Below are 23,102 nucleotides of genomic sequence, written 5' to 3'. Positions count from 1 at the left end.
TTTTTTTTTTTTTAAGGTATTCTGGTGAGTAAGGAACCTGGCCTGGTTTGGGGTCCGCAAGATGTTCAGCAAGTAAAAGTGTTTGCTGTTTAGCCCAAAGACCTGAACCCACAGAGTGGAAGGAAGGAGAGAGCTGACTCTCAGAAGTTTGCTCTATGTTCTCCAAACACATGCCATGGTGTGCACACACGCGCATGCACGTGCGTGCGCACGCACGCACACACACACACACACACACACACTTTACCTTTTGAGGGAGGGGCAGGATGTAGCTATGTTGCTCAGGCTAGTCCCCAAACTCCTAGGCTCAAGGGATGCTCTTCCTCAGACTACCAGTGTGTGCACTATGCTCAGCTCTCAACTTGAACAGTTTAAGTCACATCGAAAAGGTTACTCAAGACATGGCCACATGCATGATCCTACATGTATTCTTCTTGCACAATCCTGTGGGAGACAGGAGGCCCTGACATCCATCCCCACCCTGCAGAACTGGGGGGGTTGTGCACACTTGACACCAGGCAATCAGATTACACAAGGAGTTCACGGCAGCAAAAGCATGCCTGTCTCCCTGAGAATGCTAACCCCAGTTGAAAAACCAATCAGGAAAGCAAAGAAATGCTTTAGAAAGATCACACCATTCAAAGAGGAAAAGAAAAACACTCTGTCGAATTCGCGGCCGGGTCATTATCTAACACGGCAGAGTGGGCAGGAAACGGAGTGTGGTCCAGATACGCTGAGGTTTTAGAGAACATAAAAATAAGTAGACCCGTCTGCAACCCTATAGGTGGAACAACAATATGAACTAACCAGTACCCCCAGAGCTCTTGTTTCTAGCTGCATATGTATCAGACGATGGCCTAGTCTGCCATCATTGGGAAGAGAGGCCCCTTGGTCTTGCAAACTTTATATGCCCCAGTACAAGGGAATACCAGGGTCAAGAAGTGGGAGTGGGTGGGTAGGGGAGTGGAGGGGAGGGTCTGGGGGACTTTTGGGATAGCACTGGAAATGTAAATGAAGAAAATACCTAATTTTTAAAAATTAATTTTAATTAATAAATAAATCTAATATATCTAATAAATAAATAAAAATAATTAACTAATTCTGTAAGAGGGCCTGTTGAGGACAGGATAACACAGGGACTAGGAGTCAGGGGGATCGGTCAGTAGTGTTTTCCATGACGTGTAAGCCTGATTACTAGCATCATGTAAAGAGGTGAGTGTGGGGGGACACACTGGCTGGAAAGCCACAGCCAACTGCTCACTGACCAGCCAGTGTACCTGTAACCAGACAACCCCAGCTCCCACTGAGAGACCGCTCTCAGGGAACACGGTCGAGAGTACTTAAGGACAACATCTGAAGTTATCATCTAGCCTACACATGTGCACGCACTTACACACTTGCACGTGCACATAGGCACGAACTCGACCCACACATACACCAGATGACCTTTATGATGCTGGCGACTAAATAAGTGCAAATTGAAGAAAATTTGAAGTATGCTAGAATTAACAGCCAGGAATTCAGAGAGTCTCGATCCTAGGGCAAGAACTTAAAAAAAAAAATGTATTATAAAGATAATGTAGTCATTCTTGGAAAGCTTGGGAAAGGAGATTATAAAGTTAAATCAATTATAAGCTCAATGGCTAGAAGCAGAGGACTGTGATTTTAAGAATAAAGATAAAGGGCCGGGCAGTGGTGGCGCACGCCTTTAATCCCAGCACTTGGGAAGCAGAGGCAGGCGGATTTATAAGCTGGAGGCCAGCCTGGTCTATAGAGTGAGTTCCAGGACAGCCAGGGCTACACAGAGAAACCCTGTCTCAGGGAGGGGGGGGCAAGGGGATGAATAAATAAGGGTATGCTGGGTTCAGTGGATAAGAGCACTCTCCGTTCTTGCAGAGATCCTAGATCCTAGATTCAATTCCCAGCACCCACAAGGTGGCTCTTGGCCATTGCTAATTTATTCCAGGAGATCCAATACACACGTACATGCATGCTGAGAAAAAAAAATCACACACAAGGCTAAATAATCTAAAAAGTAATAATAGAGAAAAACAATAAAGATACAAGGCTGGTTATGGTGACATGTCTTTAATCTCAACACACAGGGAGTCAGGGGCAAATGGATCTCTGTAGGTTTGGGGCCAGCCTGCTCTACATAGAGAGTTCTAGGCCAGCCAGGGCTGCATAGTGAGATCCTATTTAGAAAGAGAGGGAGGGAGAGAGAAAGAGGGAGGAAGGAAGAAATGAATTTTAAAAAGAATAAAGATAAAAATAAAAGAATAAAGATACAAAAAAGAAGTGTGAATTTTACTGGGATATCCAAGCCAGCATGCTGGAAAGATCGATTGAAGTGAGAGGCCATGAAACTTCAATGTGTCTTTGCTAGGCCCATTTATGCCCAGGAAAAATCCTATCATGTATTTCCATTTGCTTTGGTCTGAATATTGGATACAACACTGACTAAGCAAGGAATCTTCCTTGGGCAGGTGGCTTGACCATGTGTCAGTCTTCCATGTTAAATAATACCAAGATCATACAACGTACTCTTTTTTTCTTCTTTCAATGTAGTCATTTATGGAGCATACTTGAAGTAGAGCCAACACTTCACCTGGCTTTAAGGATGTACACACGAACATTTTAGCCAGCTGTCTCATGGGGTTCCTTCGTGAACATTTCTCCGTGTCTCTGTGTGTTTAGGCAGCCCGGGTATTATCTGAATAGTCTATGAGCTCAAGGGACCCAATTAGACATTAGGGGCATTTGTTTAAAAGGAGAGATTTTTAGCATCAGATACCTCTGTCGGCTGAAAACATATGAAGTGCCCTCCACCACCCAAGAATAGTAGTGCCAGGTTACAGAGAAATGAATTAAGGGACTAAGCTCATGTATAAATCTGACAAATCTAAGATGCCAATCAGAGGGTCTGTTGGAGAATCCTGGTCCTCCGAGTCACCTCATTGCAGAGGGATCTGCCCTCCCATGGACTTGGACATGGACAGAACAGCATAGCTCACTGGAGGGAAACTGGTGTCCCTAGATGCAAACTTCTAGGGGCCACACCCTTCCTACACATCTTCACTGGCTTTTAAGTATGTTTCATTTAGTTTTTATTTTGATGCTAAAGATTAAACCCAAGGTTTTGAGCTTCTTCCTAGCCCTGGTCCAGATCTCTCTCAGTCTATATTAACATGACACAAGGATGAGGTAGAGGATCATTTCTGTTGAGACAGAAACAAGCCAAGGACACATTCAGTCAACTTGAACAGCAAATGTTTCACTCCTAACGCACGTGAGAATTTAAGGTGCATCCCATCCCTCTAGTTTCTGCTGTATGCAGCTAGAAACCTGTGAATCACTGCAATCCTTGTGGATTAGCATTGTCAGCTTGGCAGAATCCAGAATCACCTGGGAGATGTGGGAAGGCCGTGCCGACCATGAACAGGACTATTCCCTGGGCAGGGGATCCTGGATGGTGTCAGTGGAGAAAGCCAGCTGAGGACCAGCACACCGTCATCCCTTGGTTTCTAGACTACGGGCGTGATGTGAACCGCTGTGTCAAGCTCCAGCTGCCTTGCTTTTCGCGGCATGATGGCCGGTATGCATCCTCATCTGTGAAGCCTGAACAACCCCACTTTCCTTTAAGTCATTTCTGTCGGAGCATTTTATCACAGCAACAGGAAAGGAAACAAAGACGACTAGATGTTTAGTTTTTACATTAATAGAAGGCTCGTAAGTATGGTCACTTCCTTCTGAGGAGCAGAGAGAGCCTGCACACAATGAAATATCTGACCGTAAGAAAGAATAGAATCCTATTGTTCATAGCAACTTGCTTGAGGAGGAACGGACTCCACTCTGCCAGTGTAGAGAGAATCTAAGCAACACCTGTCAATCAGAAAGCCTATGGCCAATGAGCTGAGGCAGGAAATAGGAGGTGGGACACTGGTAGGAAGAGAGAGGATTCTGGGAAATAGGGAGTGGCATGAGATCTGGGCTGGAGAGGCTGAGGGATGGGATGCACCTTAAATTCTCACGTGCGTTAGGAGTGAAACACCAGCAACTCCACAGAATGGACTCAGGACAGAATGAAGACATTTGCCCCGGGACTTGGTCACATCAAGCCAGAGTTGATCACATAAAGCCGAGGAGAGGTAACGAACCATGCGGAACCCATAGGGTAGTTTGAATGGGTTAAATAACTGACAAGCTAGTTGAGGAATGAGGCGAAGCTTATTGTCAAGGCATTTCTTAATAAAGTATTAGTCTCCAAGTCATTATTCTGGGAGCAGGGGCTAAAGGAGGGAACAGATTTACTGTTTACAAGCCAGAGACAGATATTACATGTTCTTGATGGAAGCTAAATAAACAAAAACCCAAAAGTTGATCTCATTGAAACTGAGAAGAGTAGCCGCTAGTGAGGAGGAGGGGGGAAAGGAAGATGAAGAGGAGGAAGAAAAGGAAGAGGAGGAGGAGGAAGAAATAATTCTGGATATTGTAGAAGGCTATATGATTAGAAGTGAAAGCTACACAGGAGGAATAAATTCTAGTGTTCTTGGTAGGTGGGCTGACTACAGTTCACACCTGACATATTTTATAAAGGAATTTGAAGGTTTTCAAGACAAGGAAACTATTAAACATTTGAGATGGAAACTCGCTACCCTGATTTGACGATTTCACATTACATACCTATATCAATTATCACATTATCCCCTGAAAATGTAATTACTTTAGGTCCAAACTAAGAATTCTTTTTATATTTTATTTGCGCGTGTGTGCACACACGCATGTCACTGTACACGTGGTCTATAGGAGCCGGTTCTCTCCTTCCATGTGGGTCCTAAGACTTAAACTCAGGTTGTCCTTGGCAGCTAGGTACCTTTACCAGCTCAGCCACTTTGCTGGCCTCAAAATAAGTTTCAGAGTGCTAGCTTCGCAGAAGTTAAACACCAAAGAAGGGCTAGAGATGCAGCTCAGCTGTCAGAATGCTTGCCCAGTATGAACAAAGGCCAGGATGTGACCCTCAATGCAGTGTTCAGTGTGGTAGTGCAGGCCTGCAACCTCAGTCCTTTAGGACCAGGAGACCCTGTCTCAAGACATAACAAGGGTGAGATGGCTCAGTGGATAGTGTTTTGCCACTCAAGCATCAGGGTACAATTCAGAACCCCCAGAACCTGTCTTAAGTAGGGTTTCTATCACTGTGACAGAACAAGTTACCAAATGTAACTTGAAGAAAAGGGATTTTGTCTTACCCTCGTAGTCTATTATCTCAAGAAGGCGGGGTAGGAACCCTCAGGCAGGGACTGATACAGAAGCCATAAGAGTGCTGCTTACTGGCTGGCTCACACCGCTATTTATACATTCCAGGACCATCAGCCCAGGGGTCACACCCAGAGTAAGCTGGGCCTTCCCACATCTATCATCAGGAAAATATACCGCAGGCTTGTCCACAGGCCTATCTGGTTAGGGAATTTTCCCAAATAGAAATGGGGCGAATCTCCTTCACAGATGACTCAGGCTTGTCAGTTTGACATTAAACCAGCCAGCATACCACACAAAGTCAGCCTCAGTAGCACATGCCTGCAATCCCAGCATGTCTACAGCAAAATGAGGCAAAGACAAGCGATTCCCAGATGCTTGAGGGTCAGCTGCCCTCACGTAGCAGCAACGAGCACAAGACTCTGTTCTCCAAGTGCAAAACACGGGCCAACACCTGAGGCTGACCTCTTTATATGATGCCATGAAAATGGCACTGTGTTCCTGTCAAGTTACTAGTCAGGAAAACATTAGACAAACCCAACTTGGGACTGGGGAGACCACTCAGGGAGTGAAGCTCTCTGGTACGATGAACCACAAACAAAAACAAAAAAACAAAAAACAGGCACAATGGTGAGAATCTGTAAACTTGGCTCTCCTGCAGGGAGATGGAGTGGGGACAGGACAGCTGGAGGCTCCCACGTGCAGCCCAGCAACGGTCACCAGAGACTGCCTCCACCATGGTGGAAGAGAACAGACTCCCGAAGAGCTGTCCTCTGGTTGCCACGTGTTCACTGTGCCATCTGTGTTCCTGCACCCCCTCTACCCCCACTAAATCTTAAGGGGGAAAAAAATCTTTAGTTGAGGAACAACTTGCAAACTGCCCACTCGTTTTAGTCCTGGCTCTAGACAATCCAGTCCATCAAACTGAGAAGAAAGGCTGGAGCAATGGCCACTGTCTGAAAGAGCCCAAGGTACCATGTGATTCTGACCTGAAAGATGTCATTCAGTAAACAAGGAAATCTTCAGCTAACGGTGTTGCCAGGACTGATTGTAATATGAAACCAACATAAAACATCAATGATATAGAACACTGGGTGTGCACTTTATGGAAACTGTTCATAAATTGCCCATTCATAACTCCCCTCTCCCTCTCTCCCTTTTCCTTCCCTTCTCTCCCTCCCCTCTCTCTTTCTCTCTGGACACAAGTAGCCCAGGCCAACCTGAAACTTGTGTCAATCCTGCTTCAGCCCCCTAGTGTTAGAATTACAAGCTTGAGTCACAACACCCAGCCTACACCGAACTTTCAAAAAATTAAGTTTCTACAGGTATGTAGAGAAATGTCAGTGTACAGAAATAGAGTCTGGATTAAACACTAAACCAATACTATTGTGTGGGAATCTTCTTACCTGCATTAGATGGAAGACATTTGTCTGTGGGAGGGGTTGGGGTGGGGAAAGGGAAAATAAAAACCAGCCGATACTCTCAGCAGCAGAAAGTTTTATTCTTCCTCTTAAGGACTAGACAAACCACATCCAGGGCCGTAACTTACAGACAGAAACCAAAGAGACCGTAGAGAGCAAGGTACGAGAGACACAGGAGGGAAAGTGCTCAGCCTGGTGTGGCTGTGACAGAGCCCCCTGGTGGCCTGGGTGGGGTGGAGGGGATGGGGCTGTAGAACGCAAGAAGACAGCTGTGGTTCTAAGTGCTAAAGCTGCAAACCAAGGGCGGCGGGCCGCGCGCACCTGCCCAGGGAAGGGGGGAGCGGCTGGTTCTCTGTCCCCAGACTTAGGCTGCTTTGCAGAGAGCCACGGCAGAGAAGCGGACCTCTCCCTGCTCACGCTCAGTGAATTCTCTGCAGACCTTGGCAGCATCCTGAAAAGGAGGGGTGGTATTAATATCCGAATAGAACCTGGACAGAGAGAGAAACTCCAAAGGGAAAATATTTCCGCTTTACCCTCACTGGCTTTAATAGAGGATGGAGGCAAGGGAAAAAAACCTGCCTCTGAGACCCTACACCTCAGGCTCGATTTTAACCTGGACTCCCTCTCTAAAAGACTCCATGTCTCTTTGCCAAGTGCCTGGGTTGGTATACCTTGGTTCACCAGTGCTATGAGGTGACCAGATCTTTCATGTTCCAAAGCTGTGTCCTTTATAAAGAAGGTCTCAAGGTACACTGGCCAAGAACCATGGTTTTACCATTGAATTCACAGCAACCTTGGGCATTAATCTGTCTTGGGGAAGAAGGCAAGGAGTCTCACTTCCTGCATCATATTAAGGGGACTCAAAGGAAGGCAGAACTCATTTAGAGAATCACCCAGCCCAGGAGTCGGTAAACCGCAGCCTAGGAACCAAACCCAGCCTTCTTGCCAGTGTGGTGAACAAACTTTTGGCAGACACAGGTAGACATGTTCATTTAGGGACTGTCTAGCAAAGCTTAGGGCTACAGAAGCAGCACTGGACACTTGCCAGAGCCACACACCACACAAAGCCCGAATACTTACCTGGCTTCTCACAAAAAACCTTTGCTGACCCCTACTGTGTGCATGCCACAAGCACCCCTACTGTGTGCACACCAAGCACTATGACTAGCTGTTGTTGCTACTGCAAGTCAAGTCTAAGAAATATCCTTTGTAACAGCAAGGTGATTCCATTCTAAAGATTCAGTTTTGGGTTAAAAGGGCCTACAACAGCAGAACTGAGTTTGCAGTCGTCATTTTTCTAAGCAGGATAAACACATGGTCCACAAAATTCATGGTCCTCATGAATCTTAAACATTTAACTCCTGGGGCTGGGGAGATGGCTCAGTGGTTAAGAGCACTGGCTGCTCTCCCAGAGGTCCTGAGTTCAAATCCCAGCAACCACATGGTGGCTCACAACCATCTGTAATGGGATCTGATGCCCTCTTCTGGGGTGTCTGAAGACTACAACAGTGTACTCACGTTTATAAGATAAATAAATCTTTAAAAACATTTAAAAAAGAAAAGATTTAATTCTTTTAACAAATGTTTTATGTGTATAGGTCTTTTGCCACATGCCTGTCTAGGCACCACTTGTATCCTGATGTCTGTGGAGGCAAGAAAAGGGCATCGGGTCCCCTGGAAATGGAGTTATACAGGATTATGAGCCATCTCGTGGTACCTGCTGGGAATCAAACCCAGAGCCTCTGCACGGGCATCGGCTAGGCCCCTTATTTTAGTTGTACGTCTGTGTGTGGGTTTGTGCGTGTCTGTGGGTGCCCTGGAGCTGGAATTACAGGTAGCTGTGAGCTGTCTGAATGTGGGTCCTGAAAACTGAACTTGGGACCTCCGCATAGGCAGTACACACTCTTAATAGTTGAGCCATCTCTCTAGCCAAGTGATCCTGAATTCTCTACTCTCTAATACCAGTAACGTTACATGGAAAAAAAAAAAACCCCAAAAACAGGATTTACCTAGCCAAAATGTGTAATACACACCCACCAAGGCTGACCCATACCAAGAAGCCTTGAAGGATTAGGGAAGGTGGAAAGAGCTGATATTCCACTCTTTACTGATGGCATAACCTGACAAGGAGACAATGGCCACCTTAATCCCACACTAAAGCCACGCAATGGCTTTTGAGCCAATCCTAACTAAAGACAGCACACGAAACAGATTAGTCGGGGCTTTTTTTTTTTTTTTTTTTTTAGGATCCCGTTTAAAACCACCTGTTATAAAAATGAGGCAGACAGAATGGCTGAAGCGATCTTTAAGCCCTAAACAATGCTATTAGCCTACACAACTGATGCCAGTGTTCCTGAATGTCAGCACAGTACACAAAAGCAACTGAAAGAAGGGTGCCCGCAGTGGAGAGAGAGGCACTCCAGGGATTACCTGCAGCAGAGAGTCCTCTGAGCTGGCGCCATGGTTCACTGGAAAGGGCATTCGCCCATCTAGAACAAAGAAGCCGGCATGTCAGCCTTCCTGTGCATTTTCAGAATGTGGTAGCCACCCAACCCCAAAAGGATTTTTAGATTCGTCCAAACACTGCTACCATTTCCAAAAAGGGGAGCTTGATCTCAAAGCGACAGGATGCAATGAGATACAAGCTATCCTGGACGGTCACTGACAGCTGAGGAGATCATACAGACCCAACCCAGCTTCCCTAACAGGAGGAATTAATTGTAAACCGCCCCCCACCCCCATTTTGGAGAAGAGAACTGTGCAAAAGTCAGGCAGTCTCTAGGGAACAGTAAAGACTGCTCTGTTTTCCAGTCGCCTTTTAGTGACTGCTGATTTTTTCCCATCTCCTTTGCCCTTGGGAACCTTTACGTCTGAGGTGATGCAACTGCAAGCCTTTCTCCATGAAAAGAAAATGGATGAATTCCCTAAGATGGATATTCTTTATTGCTCCAAAGAGAAATGATGTTCAACAGATCTAAACTCAGTTTACAACGTGGGCATGGTGATGCACGCCTGTAATTCCAGCATTTGGATGGCAGAGGCAGGCTGAGCACTGTGAATTCAAGGCCAGCCTGGTCTAATTAATAAGGTAAAGGACATTCAGGGCTAGGCAGAGACCCCCATCTCCAACAAACACAAAAATCTTAAACTCACTTTACAGAAACAAGTTAATATTTGGGTACTGATCCTTGCGTGACATGTGTCTTAGGGGACACTATAAGGAGTCAGGTGAGGGGTACCATGAACCCCTTCCTACAACTGACGCTAACTTGAGCCAGCCCAAGGTTCTCACTGGAATTCAGATTTCTGCCTTCATAAATCACTGCATGCCTACTGTCAGAAAGTCACATAGCAATGCCGTAAGAGAGATGAAGTCTGAACGAATAATACGTAAAATCACACTGGATCGCAAAGCCCGTACATACCGAGCTCGTACAGATGGCCATCCACGTTGTTGAACAGAATAAAATGGAAATTCACTTTGTCATCTACCTGAAGAGAGCCAAGAAGAAAAGGAATTAATGACGTAGCAGATATACTAATTACAAATACATTCTCCAGCTAAAAAGATGGCCCAGCAGGTTAAAGAACACTCATTACTCTTGCATAGGACCTGGACTCAGCAGCACTGGGCGGTGGCTCACAGTCACCTTCACTCCAGTGCCAGGGGATTTTCTGCCCTCTTCTGGCCCCAAGAGGCACCAGGCTCACATGTGGTACAGATACACACATATAAATACAGACATACAGGAAAAAAAATACCCATAGGACAGAAAATAAAAATAAATCTTTTAAAAAATAAATTCTCATACTCTCCAAGAGGAATATGCTCCAAACAGCTTGCATTTAAACTTCCTAAGGCAGAAATGCTGGGATGCCTGGGCCGCCTCTGCAGGCCTATGTACTGTATGCTTTTTAATGGGAAGGAGATCAGGCTAAGGGAAGGGTCTTGCCCATCAAGTCCAGAAAGCAGAAGTAAAGTGTGGTAACACAGCCCCTGGCTTCTAAGTTAAAATTTGCATTTGACTTTAGACTTGTCTAAATGGTTCTCAACCTTTCTGATGCTTGTGACTCTTGAATAAACTTCCTCACATGGTGCTGATCCCCAATCATAAAATTATTTTGTTGCTACTCTGTAACTGTAATTCTATTCTGTTATAATTCACAAATATTGGGTAGTCGACCCTCCCATAGGTCATTCAAACCCCCAAGAGGTCGTGACCCACAGGGAGAGCGCCACTGCTTTGGAAGGTTCACCCTATGGCTTGCATACTTTTTAGTGCTGGAGTTGAAACCACAGGCTCCAAGCTAAACATAGGATAGGCCACTGACTTAAATCTCATCGCCAAGTAGATTCCTGAAACTATTTGAGGGGAACAGATCAAGTCTGGATGCTTTAGGAGGAGAAGTTTCTGTTGTCAGCTGGCACGGCACTGCTGTCAAGATTCCTGTAAATACCTCACAGGAAACAGGGGGCACCCGGCTCAGGTCTGTGTGCACGTTTGTATTTACCCGACACTGGCCCTCCTGGGCCACGGAGTCATGGGCTGCCTGGATGGCCTGCAGAAGAGAGGAAGCCATTAGCACACAGCCATCCAGAGTCATTTAAAAGTGTTGCCCCAGAAGCATTTTCTATTACCTCGTTCTTCTCGAAACACTTGGCTCTATCTTCGGGGGACAGCTTCTCCGTTTCAGACAGAAACTGTTTCAGGACAGATCCATCCTCTTTGAAAAAAGAAAACGTACGCATCAGCAGAGATTAAACAGTGTGAGCAGGCGCACATGGACTGCCTGCTCGGGCCTTTGCACAGCTGGTCCCACCTCAATCTATGCACAGTCTCCAGGGACATTGGATGCGTTGTCCCGTTTTGCAGGCTAGCTTCCCAACTGCTCCCTGCTGCTGAAATCAGGCCAGACAGGCTGGTCTACTCCTCAGCGTACATGGGGGTCCTTGACACCCCAATTCTTGTCCTACTCACTTCTCAAATCTCAGCACTTTTCAGCATTTACATAGTTAAATCTCGTACTTGTGGGAGCTTATCTAGTCCCTAAGGAGCCTATGTGCAGCCTACTGTGTCTGTGGCTGACTCTGTACCACTTCTTAACTTAATGCAACTTTATTATTATTATTTTTTTAAGAGACAGGATTTCTGCGCATAGCCGTGGCTATCCTAGAACTTGCTTTGTAGATCAGGCTGGCTTTGAACTCAAGAGTTCCTCTTGAACTCAAGACTGCCTCTGCCTCCTGAGTGTGGGGATTAAGGGCATGCGCCACCACCTACCCAGCACAACATCCACTACACATATGGTGCCACAATAACATTCTAATCTAGTTAACAGTTCCCAAATTCAGGTTTTTACTTCAGAGTGGCAAATGGAGCACTGAATGCCATTAGCATAGCGGTCTTAAGACAGAAATAGTTTCGAAAGCCTGGGCTGCCTGGCCAGCTGCCTTTGGGCTAGACACTGCCCCTGCTCAGGAGTGGTTAAGTGTGGGGAGGCAGGAGAGCAGCTATCATAAAAATAACTGATTTCAGATGACCTCTGTGTGAACTGTCAGCTCTAGATGTAACGAACTCAGTTACTGGGCATCATTCCAAAATCTGGAAGGCTGAGGGTGGGCTCCATTGGACTTGATCCTTGTCACTGAGAAGAAAGAAAACCAAAACCGGGAACCGATGGGGATCCTCGTAACTCCGTGAGAAGGACAAAATGGAATTAACTTTTGAACCATGGCTACACCGTGGTTCTAACCTTTCACCACCCTGATCCCAGGACCACGAGGTTTCACAGAGGGAAAGGGCCAATACAGCTTTCTAATGCAGCTTTGCCACATCCACACTTGAAAAAGAACTAAGAGACCTAGGTATGCTTACAGACAAGCATTGTAATTTAAAAAGTATACAAGGGTACTTTCTAAGTATGAACATCTAAGTGAAAGTAATTTTGAATATACATATGTGTGTGGTGTATAGTGTGTACAGAGTGAGAGAGTGTGTGTATGTGTGTACATGAGCAAGTGGGTGTATGTGTATGATCAACCCCAGGGCCTCGTACTGTTAAGACAAATACTCTACAAGTGAGCTAGATGTTCCTTGGACACAAGTCCCTCTGTGGCCTTCCCTAGGCTCCAGTGATCCTGTCTCAGTGTCCTGAGTAGCTGGGACTGTATTTGACCTGCAGGAGTAACGAGGCTGAGGATATTCAATTTGTAGCCATTTGCAGCCACTCAAAATCAGAAGATGACAAATTACTATTATTTCTTTCTACAAATAAAATTTTCATTGAACCCCATAGGCTTCCAGCATAGCTATGGCCAGGTTTCAGCTACAGAGTCAGAGCCCACAGAGCTCTCCAAGCCTGAAAGGTTTATAGTCTGGCATCGGGAGAAACTTTGCCAATTCTTAGCCTGAATCGCACATAACTGCTATGTGAGTGTAACCTTCCTTGCTGGCTCTTGTGCCTTTCACAGACGTTAAGGGCTCAGACCTCTCTCTCTCCTACATCCCGTTCAGGTTCCACTGGAGGGAGGATGAGGCCCTCCATCTGCTTTTGCTCTCAGTGGCTCCCTTTAGTAGGGTTTCAGGCTGCTGCTGCTACGCCTTTGTGTGTCAGCAGCTGGCAGCTCTTCTGGTCCTTCTGTCAATTATGAGACACAGAAGCACTGTAGACAGGATCCATACTTTCTAGATATCACCATTAATTCCTTAGAATTTTGAGCATATATATGTATATATGTGTGTATGTGTATATATATATGTGTGTATACACATGAATATACATATATATGTATATATATACACACATGAATTAATGAATGAATCTTTACATCAGCTGGTCCTCTAGTATTCCTTTCACTTAAGCCCCATAAAGCTGTGAGAAAAGAAAAAGAAAAAAGAGGGCCAATACTTCTTAAGAGAATTAGTTTCCCTCAAAACAAACAGCAAAACACCCTTCATGGTGCTATATCTGGGTTAAGTGGTGATGTAATTTAACAGGCTTCAAACTACTTTAAAGATGGGTGTGGAGGCACACACCTCTAAGTCCCAGTAGGAAGATGAGGCAAGAGGATTGCCTTGAGTTCAAGGCCAGCCAAAATTACAGAGCCACAGAGTGAGGGCCCGTCCTGAGCCACCTGAGTGTATGTGTTTATACATTGCTGAAATAAATGGTCCCTGTAAATACCCAAGTTTCTTTGAACCCCATGCCTCAAGTTTAAATAGCAGGTGACTTAGATGGTGAGTGGACCCCCCCCAAACCTCTATCAAGCAGAAGGAGAGGACCCCACAAAGCTCTACTCTAACCCCCCATTGGCATGTACCCACAATATTAAAAAAAAAAAACCAAACAGATGACCAAATGATTAAGCCACAAGTACCAAATTCCAGCTTGTCTTGGTTATTGGCCACTGCGTGGATCAACCCGATGGTACCACAGGAGTTTCCGATGGTCTGCTTCATGAAGTAAACTTTAGGGCTAACTTCTTGTCCCTTCAGTTCCTCAATTTGCTTTTTCCTGAAGTTTTCATGCTGTGAATGGGAGAAATTATTTGGTTTTGGTTTTGTTTTTTTTTTCCATCTCGAAATGAACATTTAAAGTAAGCAGATGGTGGTCCAGCCAGTTCTAAAGAGATAAACCGTGGGATGTGTGACCATGAGTGAGCGCCGTGGTGCTAGATGCTGTTGAATGCTCAGGGAAGAGTCTTCCTCCACACCCAAGCAGGCCGCGGGGCTCCACCCCGATGCTGCAGTGCAGGCAGGCACTGCCTTGGATGCTGCCCAAGGCTGTCTAGACACCACGGCAACCTTTAGCTGGAGGCGGGGTGTCGTGAAATCTGCAAACAGAGCTGTACTCAGGGCTTTCTCCCTTCAGTGAGAAGAATGACTGCATTTCAGAGGCTTCTAATCAAGCTTTGATCAATACCCAGTGTTAGCACCAGCTGGTGTCTGTTCCGCTATTCTGTAACGGTGGTTCCATTTGTGTGCAAGTCAATGCCTTTAAACAAGGTTTAACTGTTTGGAAGGGGCGAGCAGATCCAAGAACTTCCCTTCCTCGGTTTGTTTTAGAAAAGTAAAGCCAACTGCTACAAGGATTGGACTATGGTTTAAAACTAACAAAAACCTAAACTTTCATTTTGTAAAAAAAGACAGGGTACTAGTTTATCCTTGCCAGCAATACAGGGGATGTTCTAACTGAAAGGCAGGTTAGCAATTATCTGGGGAGGCTGCTCTATGAACGAGAGATTTCCTCCGAGCATTGCTGGCTCCGTTTTTTGTTTGTTTTTTTGTCTTTTATCTTTCTTTTAGAGTCAATTAAGTGTTCAATGACTCCAGAGACTGTCCATTCCTCTCACTGCTGAGTTTGGAAGATCTGAGAAGTCAGGAGTTGCCAATCAAAAGCAGGTGCTGCTGCCCTAGAAACGCCCATTGCCCACGGCCAGCAAAACACACAGCACATCAGCCAGCTGGGTTCCGATTCTAGGAGCCTGTGGTGTTTAGTGTACTTGGGAATGGGATTGGGTGTGCATTTTCTCTGTGGCTATAGGAGAGGAAGACGACTGTCCTAGGAGATGAACTGACGCTCAGCTGTTCTTGCTTCCCACTTACTGTTAAGGGTTCTCACACCTCTTGCTGCTAATCAGTCAGCTATCATTGTAAAACAGACCACCACTGAACTCTTCCCTAAGCAGAATGCTTGGATCTCATCACCAAAGTGAATTAAGATGTTCATTTCGGAGTTCCGGACATAACCTTAGTAAGGATGAGATGCATCCTAAACTAGCTTGCTTGCTTCATTTTTCATCAAAAAGAATTCTTCAGTGTTTTACCCATTACATATGCAGAATAAGTACTCCATAGATGGGGCAGATTAGACGGCAGCTAAAGGACAAAACAGTAGCCAAACCAAACTGGAATGTACTCTAAAAAGATAAATAAATCCACTGGAGCCTACAAAATGAGACCAGTGAGAGGGGTTCCAAGCGAGCGGGCTCACCACTGCCTCCCAGAGGCCTTGCCTGAGCCCTGCTCAAAACCTCCAAGTCATCATGGTTCCTCTGGAAAGCAGCTCCAGAAACCTCTATGGCAAGAGGAGAGCCGACTTTGCTTCAGTCAAGGAAGCCAATCTGACACGGAGTGGTAGCAATGAAAGCTCCGACTGGGAAACGCGTCACTGACATCATCCAAACTCCATGTTTGAACTCATCAGAGACCATCTTGCTAGGAGCAGGGCCTAGAACTTCCCATACAGCTTAGTTCCAGTCAAGGATGCCTCTAGAACACCTGCCCTCAGGATGGTATTTTAATTAGCCTCATCCTATCTGAAGGCACGGCAGAGACGCAAATGCCTCCAATGTCATCCCCTCTTAAATCATTAGGAAGCTAAGAGCCCACAGGAGGGAGACGATGCAGTGATTTACTGGGGCTCCACACACGGCGAGACAACGCATACCCCCCCCCAGTTTTGTCTTTCTCTATGGCTCAGTCTGAATCACTTGCATCCCTGCCTATGACTGTGCCACAGGAGCCCTACTTCATCCAGCCACAAGGTCAGAGAGGTGGAGACGGGGCTCTGTGCACCAGTGATTCAGCTTTCTAAAAGGTTCAACAGTATGCCTGCTGGGAGGGGTGGGGGAGGGGAATGGATACTCCACCAGAGAGGCAGATGGAGGTGGCAAATGAAGAGACAGCTCTTTTGACTTAAGCCAGGCCCTCATCAGTTTACAGCTAGGTGAGAAAGCATCAGAACCAAACCAGGGACCTGACCCACTCAAGGCCCTTAAAAGGAAACAAACGGCCATCCGCAAGTGGGAGCAAGGCTCATAAATAAATAAACAAAATAAACAAGTTGGAGATCTTTCTTTGGATAACTGAAAAAAAGACTTAGAATCAATGGGCTCCTTCTCTTCCAAATTGAGGCAATAATGGACATCACAATAGAGCCCCGATGAAAATGCAAGCACCTCCCACCCTAAGAAGTGGGATCCTTATCAGGGACCCTACAGGAAAAGGGGACAGCGCGAGGTAGGAACTCATTCCACAACACTGCGTATCCACTGAGACCCGCCCATCACAGACCTCTCCCTACCTGGGCCGTGAGGGGAAACAGGAGCAGCAGGGCGCAGGCAGGGGATGGCACTGAGCCCAGAGTCTCCTCCTCGAGCCCTAGCACGTCGGCGAAGCGCCACTGGCCGGCGACCCCCAGCTTGGCCAACACCTGCAAGGAAAAGACAGGGCAGCCAGACCGAAAAAGCCAGACAAATAATGGGCACCTGCTAGGGGGCGGGGCCAGCACAAGCATCCCTCGTGCGGCCCTCCCACTCCCCAACCCCCCACCAAACACACACACGGGTCCCCACCCGAGTCTGGGAGGAGCCTCCGCGCCGTCCCACCCTGCGTGCCGCGCAGTGACACAGCACAAAGCTCAGCCCACACGTGGCTCGCGCGAAGCCCTCGGACCAGAGTCCGCGGGCCGTCGCCACGCCCTCGAGAGCTGCTCCCCGCGCTCGTTGCTGACCGGGACCATCCTCCGCCACCTCCCGCGATAGATCTCTCAGTCACTCCCAAACCCCTAGATAACTCAGGGCAGAGACGACACCCAGCTGGGCGCCCCAGCCCAGCCACCTCCATTGCACAGGGCGCGGCCGGCTGGGCGTCTCCAACGATGCTCTTGGAGGATAGGGACAGAGACTGCACGCCGCGCCACTCACTTTGTTCAGCATCTGAAAGCCAAAAGCAAAGAGGAAAATGATAATAAAACTAAACGATTCAGCTACCGAGCTGTAGCTAAGGGCCAGCCTTATTTCTCCCAAAGCGACCCAGCAGCTATGCTTACCTCGGGGTTAATCTCCATCGGCTTCAGCTGCATCTTCGCGGATGGCACCTGCAGACACAAACCCGAGGAGCCGAAAAAACAGCCGGTGGAGCCGCCCAGGCTGCTGTTATAAAGCGCCGGCCTCGCTCACTGGGAAAGCCTGAGCAGGGGAGACAGGAGCAGAAACAAGCAGAGGAGGAAGGCCAAGAGGGCTCGAACTCCCCCATGCACCGCACAGAATGGTACAAGCCAAGCCCCCAAACCTTGCAGTCTCACTCGCCGGTGAGCTAATCTGGTGGTTGTGGAGATGGGTTTTGTTGGTGGGTGTTTCTTGAGCGCATGAAGCAGCCTATTTGAGGGAGCTTTTAATTTGGAGCGAAATTTCTGGAAACCCTCCTCTGTCGTCTCAATCACTCCAAAGCTCAAGGGTCTCTGAAACATTGAGAGAGGAAAAAAAAGCACAAAATCAACAGGTATATGTAGTGTTTAATATGAATATAAATATTTGTCGGTCTTCCTCCCCCCCATCTCGGAACAGTTTGTACTTAACCTCAGACAATCTGTCCTCCATGTTAAATTCAACCTGTGTCCAGGCTCGGTTTTTAATGGACTGCCTAGAATAAAACATCTGATACGGAGTGCATTAGTGAAGCTGATGTAATGTGACTCCAGGGGAAGAACCGGTGGGTCGCTGGGAAGCAGTACATACGAGACACATAGAATACGGGCGCCGGAGGACTTTAGAAACAGACCAAAGAAAAGATAGATGATTTGAGACTAGAGGCTTAAAGGAAAAAGCATTTTTTTTAAAAAAATTGGGGAAAACCTTTTTCAAAGAACAGGGGTTTGGGATAATAAGATTTTGGTCCACAATACTTTGGGCGCAGAAGAAAGGGAATAGCAACTGAGGAGAGCCCGCGGTTCTCCAGGGATGGGGGCGGGGGTGTTCTTTCTAACAGGCACATTTCAAAGGATGGAAAGCAAACGCTTGTGCTGAAGGCGGAGTAGAAGGAGGGGCCAGATCTGTATCAATTGTCAGGGATGCTAAATCACAGAATGAGGTAGCTAAGGATGCAGGCAGGTTGGGTATTTAAAAAAATATGCTCAGAACAAATGGTGAAAAACAGACATGCTGTTTGCTAGCCCGAGGTTAGCAAGGCATAGGATGGAGGGAACCAACCTTGTTTTAACAGCACTGCCTCTCCGGCTGGATCCTTTACCGGGCCATCTTATTTCACCCTGAGAGGGTCCAAGATTGTATTTGTGAAATTTTATACATCAGGATCCGGGGTTCAGAGACGTTCATTTGCTTGGTGCTACAGCTGGAAAATGAGGCAGGAAGACAAAACCTGGTAAATGATGCTGAAAGGGTCCGTTTTCTGTTTTAGAGTCAACAATGTGCTACTTCAATTTTCTTCCCAGTTTCACCATCAGGAAAAAAAAAATGACCTTCACTTACCAAGTGTGAGAGGCAAGAAGGCATGAGTAAGATCCTGAGTGAATTTTATACTGTGTAAATTACATCTCAATGCAGTTAATAAAAAAAAGATCCAAGACAGACGGTCGCATAACCCAGTACACCTGGTTAGACTGGGTGCATGTCTGTCTTTTGGCAGAGACATACTACATTTCCAGTTTTCTTCATTTATCCATTCATCACAAATACTGCACAAGCAAGCGTTTACTCCCACTGGTCACTGAGCTTGGGAATTGGGTGAATCCAGAAATGAATATCGAAACTTCTTTCCTGCAGCTCTTATAGTGTGGAAGGAACACCTAACTCAGCGGAGGGAATTAGAAAGACATGAAAAGAAGTTGTGTTTAAGCTAAGGCTGATGGACAGGCAGAAGTCAACAGTGGATAGGTATTGCCAGAAGAGCTAGGAAGGGCAGTATGAAGTCATGACCAGAAGTCTTTGTGGAAGGTACTTAGTTATTCATTCAACAAACAAGTGTGTGTGTGTATAGATATATATACACATATATAAACACATATGCGCATATATATACATATATATGCGCATATATGTATATATGTGAATGTATGTGTATATATGTATGTGTGTGTATATATGTATGTGTGTGTGTATATACACACATATACATAACCATATGCCAGGAACTATGGACCAGTAAATTAAACAACTCTCTGCTTACAAAGAGAGAAGACACAGATCTGTCCTGATCTTTCAAACGTGGGAGATGAGTGAACGGAAATGCTCAGATTGTGGGGAAGACGCTTCATACAGACCTTAGCCAGATTCTGGGGCGTATAACTTGCAGGGAAAAAGGAGGAGGAGGAGGAGGAGGAGGAGGAGGAAGAAGGAGGAGAAGGAAGAAGGAGGAGAAGGAGAAGGAGGAGGAGAAGGAGAAGAAGATGAAGATGAAGATGATGATAATAGGACGATGCACATAGAATGGGCTTTGCCAGCTGGGGCTTAGCTTCTCTTTTGGCCGTGAAGCTGGCTGGACAGGCGGGATTTGCTGCCTGAGGTGGCGGTTGGTTATGGTTGGTTTTGCAGTTCTGTACTGTGATGTTAGCACTGAGTTACTGAATGCGCCTGCGACCGAGTCCCAGCAATCTAAATGCCGGGATTATTTAAAGGTACAAGCTTAAAATAAAGAGATGAGGTGGGTAGGGGGTGTAGTGATGGGTACACAGCTTGGTGAGACATGTCAACATACATACCAGGGATGTGTACGGAGCTCTACATGTCAATTACACGCATGTCCATTACAGTGCAATTGGTCAGTGGAGTAATTCTTTCTCCCTGGTAATTCTACAGTTACAACATTGTGAATTTGGAAAAATGACAACTGAAAAAAAAAATCACAACATTTTGATAACTATTTAAAATTAAATATACAAGATGAACATGGTAATGCTAACACTTAAGAGGCTGAGTCAGAAGAATCATAAATGTAGGGTTATCCTGGGCTACCTAGCAAGTTCAAGGCCAGCCTGGGAAACTTAGCAAGGTCCTGTTGCATACCCATGGCACAAGTTGATTCAATTTAACACATAAAAATCATAAGGAAAAACTTTAAATCAATTAAACATGAATTAATGAGTGTAGTACCCGACTTTTTGAGTAGTATGTGAGAAAAAGAGTGAAAACTAAAGAATGTTTTGGAGACAGGTCTTCCTGTGTTGCTTTGCTTGGCCTGGAATACACTATGTAGACCAATCTGGCCTTGAACTTGCCGAGATGCACTGCCTCTGCCTTCCAAGTGTGGGATTAAAGATAGGGTGGCACCGTGCCCAGCTTCAAATATTTTAGGCGTCATAATTTGAATGTAAAGTTAATGGAATCGCTGTCTCTAGCAGAAGCGAGAAGTTCAATTTTAATTTTAATCATCGTGAGTTCTCAGCTCAGCGCCTTCAGTAGGTTTCCAAATTCCCTGGAAAAAATAAATAAATAAATGCTGTGACTGATTGGTGATGTCTGCTGTGTTAACCAGTTTCACGTCAGTTTGACTCAAGCTAGGCTAATCAGAGGAGGGAGGTCTGATTGTAGGCAAGCCTGCAGGGCATTTTTCTTAATTAGTGGTTGATGGGGGAGGGCCCAGCCCAGTGTGGATGGTACCATTCCTGGGTTGGAGGTCCTGGATTCTATAAGAAAGAAGGCTGAATAAGCCAGGACGAGCAAGCCAGAAAGCAGCACCTCTGCAGCAGCTCCTGCCTCCAGTTCTTGCCTTGCTTGAATTCTTGAGTTCCTGCCTTGCTGGGGTTCCTAGATATGGAAGCCTAAGCCAAATACACCCTTTCCTCCCCAGGTTGCTTTGGTCGTGGTGTTTTATCACAGTAACGGTAACCATAACTTCCAAATGTTTGCTATCTTTAAATTAATATAATATTCATGATCTATTTGATAAGAGAAGAAAAGTACACTGACCAAACAGACTAGACTATAACTGCATTATAGGGATTTGTACCTGTCAAATAATAAATATTCAATAAAAACTTTCCAGCTAAAAACTATAAAAGCTGCCCTTCTCGGGGGACCTTGAAGGGGACTGGAATGTTTTCCCGCTCTTTCAAGAACCAGCGTTCAGTTTCCAGCATCTTCATCCAGGGGCTCACAACCACCTATAGCTCCAGGGGATCTGATGCTCTCTTCCGGCCTCCACGGGCACACACGCTCACGCATGTGGCACACACCATACCATAAACATACCAACAAATAACACTTTAGAAAAAGAGAGACCCTGAGATCCTGCAGAAAGCAAAAGGCCAAAATAATGTGCAGAATGATTCACAACCTAGTCTATGATGGGGAAAACAAACAAGTTTGGTCTTGTTTTATGAAGGGAAGGAATTAAATGATTTCCATGCCATTGTATTTAAAGAAGAGCGTAATCTTTAGGTTGATTACGAGGCCAGATGAGATGGTGATCTCAATTGGTGTATTTTCTTCTCCAATAACTGTATCCAATCTCTGGCAGTGTGTTGAGGCACGGCGGACATATAATATCCATTCATGTGAGAGCACAGCGGCAATTTCTCGTGGGGTTTCACCATTGTGCATGCTACAACACGGTCTAATACTAAAACAGTTTATTGCACAGGCTGTCACTTAAGTGTCTGCAATTATTCTCCTCTTCCCATTAGCCTGCCAGTGATGTTTTCTGGCTCTGTAGATAGTTCCTATCCATGACGTCATGCACTAAGTAACCTTAGTGTCCAGCTTCTCTTACCTGGCCTGTTTCTGAGTTCTGTTGGTTGGTATGCCCCAGAAGTCATTTTTTGTTCTTTTTTAATTGCTGAGTAGCGTTCCCTTCTGCAGATGCATGCTGTCTTGTTCTCCATTCACTGTCTGGTGGACGTTTGCTTTGCTGCCGAGTTTGGCCTGCCATGTCTCACGTGACTTTGCACATTTCTGTAGAAATCATTGTGTGGGAGATTATTTTCATTTCTCACTCACTTCTAGAAGGGAAAATGTGAGACTGGAGAGTAACTGTTTAACTTTTTCAATGTTTGATGCATTTTAAAGCGGTATTATTAGGAACCTTTCGGGATACTGTAAGCTGGATTTGGTATTGCGTGCCTGTAGTACGAGTACTTAGGATGCTGAAGCAAGAGGATCGTGTGGTCAAAGCTAGCCTGAGCTGCATGGGGAAACCCAAAATGGTTTTCCACGTGGCCATACACATCTCCACCTATTGTTGTCAGTCTCCCACAGTCTTTATAGCAGGTATGGAATGAAACCTCCGTCATTCCATTACAGTTCCCTGGGGACTAAGAGACAATGCTGTTCATTAGTTGCTTACGAATCTTTGCTGAAATCTGTGTCCACTTTTTAAATGAGTTTTTGGGTTTTTTGTTTGTTGATTTGGAGGGGGGGCTTGGGGGGGTTGGTTTGATTTTTGCTTTTTTGGGACAAGGCTTCTCTGTGTAGTCCTGGCTGTCCTGGAACTCGCTCTGTAGTCCAGGCTGGCCTCAAACTCACAGAGATCCTCCTGTCTCTGCCTCCTGACTACTAGGATCAAAGGTGTGCATCGCCACCATCTGGCTTTTAAGTGAGTTTTTGAAAGATCTTATTATTGCTTTGTAAGGGCTCTTTCTTTATTCTGGATACTGTTTATGTCAGACCCAAAACTTGCAATTATTTTTCTT

General features: G+C 45.8%; 1 protein-coding gene across 1 annotated transcript; it reads right to left on the bottom strand.

Annotated features, from left to right (window-relative positions):
• Positions 1-6,728: 6,728 nt before the first annotated feature.
• On the bottom strand, positions 6,729-17,704 carry Uchl1 (ubiquitin C-terminal hydrolase L1). Its single transcript, XM_021162846.2, has 9 exons — positions 17,508-17,704; positions 17,383-17,394; positions 16,761-16,889; positions 14,053-14,203; positions 11,314-11,399; positions 11,187-11,234; positions 10,100-10,166; positions 9,105-9,163; positions 6,729-7,125 (listed from the first exon to the last, which is right to left on the bottom strand). Exons 1-9 carry the CDS (start codon positions 17,538-17,540, stop codon positions 7,039-7,041), a joined length of 672 nt encoding a protein of 223 aa, XP_021018505.1. The 5' UTR covers positions 17,541-17,704; the 3' UTR covers positions 6,729-7,038.
• Between the last annotated feature and the right edge of the window lie 5,398 nt (positions 17,705-23,102).

Source organism: Mus caroli, chromosome 5 (genome assembly GCF_900094665.2).
Source record: "Mus caroli chromosome 5, CAROLI_EIJ_v1.1, whole genome shotgun sequence".
NCBI lineage: Eukaryota > Metazoa > Chordata > Mammalia > Rodentia > Muridae > Mus > Mus caroli.
Note: the sequence above shows the minus strand (reverse complement) of the source record. Positions and strands in the feature narration are given on the sequence as shown.